This window comes from Arachis hypogaea, chromosome 8 (assembly GCF_003086295.3).
Source record: "Arachis hypogaea cultivar Tifrunner chromosome 8, arahy.Tifrunner.gnm2.J5K5, whole genome shotgun sequence".
Taxonomy (NCBI): domain Eukaryota; kingdom Viridiplantae; phylum Streptophyta; class Magnoliopsida; order Fabales; family Fabaceae; genus Arachis; species Arachis hypogaea.
The window spans coordinates 32,070,557-32,075,040 of NC_092043.1; the positions used below are offsets into that span (position 1 = coordinate 32,070,557).

General features: G+C 23.7%; 1 protein-coding gene across 1 annotated transcript; it reads left to right on the forward strand.

Moving 5' to 3' along the window:
- Positions 1–1,152: 1,152 nt before the first annotated feature.
- LOC112705257 (uncharacterized) lies at positions 1,153–1,713 on the forward strand. Its single transcript, XM_025756093.1, has one exon. It carries the CDS (start codon positions 1,153–1,155, stop codon positions 1,711–1,713), a length of 561 nt encoding a protein of 186 aa, XP_025611878.1.
- Positions 1,714–4,484: the final 2,771 nt, after the last annotated feature.

The following is a 4,484-nucleotide window of genomic DNA, read 5'->3' on the forward strand; positions in this document are numbered from 1 at the left end:
TATTTTTAAATTTTATTTGCATAAAAAAATCTAATTCTTTTAATTTATTTATTTGGTATATTTTAACAGAAATTAAAAAATATAAATATATTTATTAGATATATTTAATTTTAACCATTTAAATTAATTTAATAACTATAAATATATTTTTACATTCTTATATAAGAATTTCATTCTCATAAAATACATTATATATATATCTATAACATAGAAAATACGGATGTTTATGGATTGGATGATCGTATCCGCAAATTTGTGGTATTTATTTGCATCCAATTCGCAAGATGATCGAACCAGATTAAATCGCAAATATGACATCTATATCTGCAAATTCAATTTGTATATTTACAACAAAGAATTGATAAATTGTATTTATGTTTTATTTCAACTAATAATTATTATTCATATATATTGTATTCTTTTATTTTTGTGCTATTTAAAAAAAGTTGGTTTAATAATATTTTAGAAGTAAACATATCTAAAATAATAAAAAATGAGTTTTATTAGAGTGAAAAAAGAGTTTTATTAACTTTTTTTTTGTATAAAAATAAATTTTTTTATATTTTTATTTTATGAATATATTTGATATCTGATACAAATATAAAAATACAAATATCGAATCTAATCCTATGTGGATTAGATGAAGATTTTAGTCATATCTAATTTACAACTACCTGTCAATAAACATAAGGATAAATGGTATCTATGACTTTTTTCTTATACGTAGTTGCACTAGCTGCTGACTAGTTCTAAATAAATTAAAGGTCAAACTACAATAAAGAGAAATATATAAGCAAAAGAAAAATAATAATGATAATTTATTAATTTGTTATTAATTTCTAAACAAACTAGGAGTCAAGTGCTAATTTTTAGGCTGAATTTTGATCTGGTTGTTAGTGGACTTTTTGTTTTCTATTTTATTTTTTGGATGAATTTGATTCATAACTAAAGCAGCAAAAAATTAAATTTCAAGTCATAAATGATAAATCAAATCCATTATTTATATCAAAATCTAAAAAATAACACATTTCCATATATACATTATACTCCACATTAATTCACATTCCTCAAAATCCCTCTTTCCCAAATTCTTATATACCCTTCTTAATTCTCAAAAAAACCTTCAATCAAAAACACCAAGAACAACTAACAATGGTTAGTAGGAAACTCAAAATATGCATGTCAGTGTCAGCATTATTCTTAATCATAGTCATTGCTGTGATTGTTGCCTTAATCTTCACAGTCTTCAAAATCAAGGACCCTGTTGTAACTGTCCACCCAATAATAGGCCCAGGAAGCCTTTCAGTCACTAATTTATCCTCCAGTGTGTTCATACCAACCTTAATCACTATCACTAATCCAAATTATGGAGACTTTAGGTCTGTGAATTCCACTGGCCATGTAAATTATGATGGTAACGTTGTGGCAGATATTCCATTGGCCTCAAACTTTATTCCAGCTCGTAGCCAGATCAATATCAGCAGCAATGCGGAATTTAATGTAGCAAAGATGATTGAGGATCCGAAATTTTTGCTTGATATTGCAAGTGGGACATTGAATTTTACATCAGATGCTGTTATGCCTGGGAAAGTTATCATACTCAAGTTTATCAAAATGAAGGCTACAACACACAGTTCTTGTGATATATCTCTTGGTATTGTTTCTAATCGTGTGCATGTGGAGTCTAATTGTGTAACCAAAATCAAGATTTGATTATTGCTTAATATGTGATATCTTTGTTTAGTGATTGCAGGTCCAAGAATCAAGATTCAAAGTTGTTTATGTAGTTGTAGAAATAGGCTTAGCTTTTTATTTATTTTTAAGTAAATATTTATTTATGAGTATACTCGCCTGTGTGCTGCAACATATAATTAAAAGGAGAAGAAAAATGGGGTGATGTTTGATTCTTACATTTTGATTTATTTTATTTTATAATGTCTAGTTATTATATTTATATACTCAATAGTTAATACTATGAAAAAAATCCTGACATATATGAGTCAAGAAATTAAAAAAGTTCCATAATTCAGCTTGTGTTTTCTTTCTCTATCCAGATTTTCTCTTCATTCCTGAAATTTCGTACCTCCAACAAAATTGTTATATACTATTAGCATTAATTCGTACCAGATAGCAAATAGAGAGATGTAAAATAGAAATTTTAATGGGTTTGTTTGAAATGTTTTTGTTTTCTAACTAATATCTTGTCCCAAAGCCTTCCATTTGCCTTTTTCGTGTAGGAATTTCGTTTTCATTCGTTTTTCTGTTAAATGTAGTCCTCTTGAGTTGAGCTAGGGCGGATTACATACTTCTTTTGAGTTTAGAAGTTATCTAAATAAAATTATAAAGAGTAGATTAAAATATAATATTGTTATCATACTTCTATTCTAAATTTCTAATATCCCAAGTTCATTCTTTATTTTTAATGATAAGATGTTTCTGTAAGAATTTCAACTCTCAAATTAATATAGGTCTAAGAAAAATTAAATTAAAAATTATACTTTAATATACGTATTTAAAATAGTACATATATTATAAAGTTATAACATTATGAGCTTATCTCCTAATTAATTGTGACTATATGACTTTGTTATAGTATTATAAGTTCATATAATATTCTTTAAGTTTATATATAATTAATTTTGTAACCTTCTCTTTAATAGTAAAATAGTGGTTACAATATAACAATTAGAATGAATTATAAAAAGTTAATATTCTCTTTGTAGCATATTCTTTGAAATTTGAGAAATCAATTAATCATTAAAGGTTATTTAAAATTATCATATTTTTAAATTCGATTATTAACCAGGCCAAAATTCTCACAGCTAAATGAGTGGTGGTTATAGAAAGCTATGTAATAAAAACTCACAAATAAAATTAATTTTTGGTAAAACATAACTTTTTAGAATAAATAAAATTTTAATTTCTAAAATTTAGAGTTAAAATTGAAATTGTCCATCATCTTTTCTTTAATTCAAAATAATGTCACGTTATATTTAGCATTAAAATCATTATTTTTAACATAATAATCTTTTAAATGACATATATACCTCTTTTATTAACATATATCTTAAAATAATTTTTTTTTATAATAATTTATTATCGTGATAGAGGATAATGGTTGAGGATGATAGATAAAAGATAATAAAAAAAAAAAAAGAAGAGTGTTTTTTTTTTTTTTTTAAATTTTACAAGGAATAAATTGGTCAAAAGAATGGTTGTGATACTAAATATAATATTAAGATTATTTTAAACCAAAAAATAGATTAAAGACAATTTTGATTTCATTTCTAAATATTAGAATTTAAGATTGTACTTATTTTTAGGGGTGGCAACGGAATAGGTAAGGACGAATTTTTGCTCTATCCAACTCTCATCATAAAATTCGTCTCATTCTTATCTTCGATAGTAAATAGTTGAATCCTAATCTGTCCATATGGGTATCCATCCTGCATCTACCATCTTTGTAGATATCCGTCGCATAATTATTAAAATATAATAAATAAAATAAAATTTTAAAATTTATATAACCATAATCATATATATAACATAAATTAAAGTAAAATTTTAAATATAATATAATATTATAAATTATTTTACTAATTATTTTATATATATTATACATATACATACGGATAGGGACGAATAATTATTCATCCCAAACGAATAGAAACAAGATAAATACCCATAAATTCAAGTGGTGTTGCCTACTTATTTCTAATCTTTTGGTTGCTTTACTTTATAAATTAAAATAGAAACATTCCCTAAACACAAAATACATACAGATATATTAAAACAAAGGCTGGTTCTACTATGGGGAAAGTATAATGTGGTCCTCTAAGGACCAGGGTAGTTTATAAAATTTTAAGATGTTTGTTGGTTCATTTTTAATATGACAATTTATCATAAACTTCTATTGTCACATAATCACAATCTGTGCCCCACACAAATGTTTGAACTGAAAACTTTTTTTTGTCATCCGCAAGAGTCCCCAAAGGCCCAAATCATATCATGTAGCAATATTTATATTTTGTTAAAATTAAAAAATATTGTTGTAGTCAAATTTGTTAAAAATATATTATTATATAATACAATTTTTTTATTCAAATACTTGCAAACATACATTTTATTTTAAAATGTTATATACAAAATAATTGTACTTTTCATAATTGAATTAAATTTTATTCAAGTTGATAGGTCATTATGCTGCATTTAGTGACGGACTCAGAAAAATTTTAAGAATAAAAAAATATATATATTAAAATAAATTTTGTTGAATATTATTAATTATATTAAAAATATAATAGATATAAAAATTAAAAAGAGTTCAGGAATAATTTTATTATTAAAATATTATTTATTATATATAATTTATAAAAAATATTTTTTATTTTTAAAATTTGCACTTAAAAATATTTTAATTAAATTATAAATAATTTATTATCCTAGCTAATGTTGTTTTTATTTATTTTTATACACACACCTAA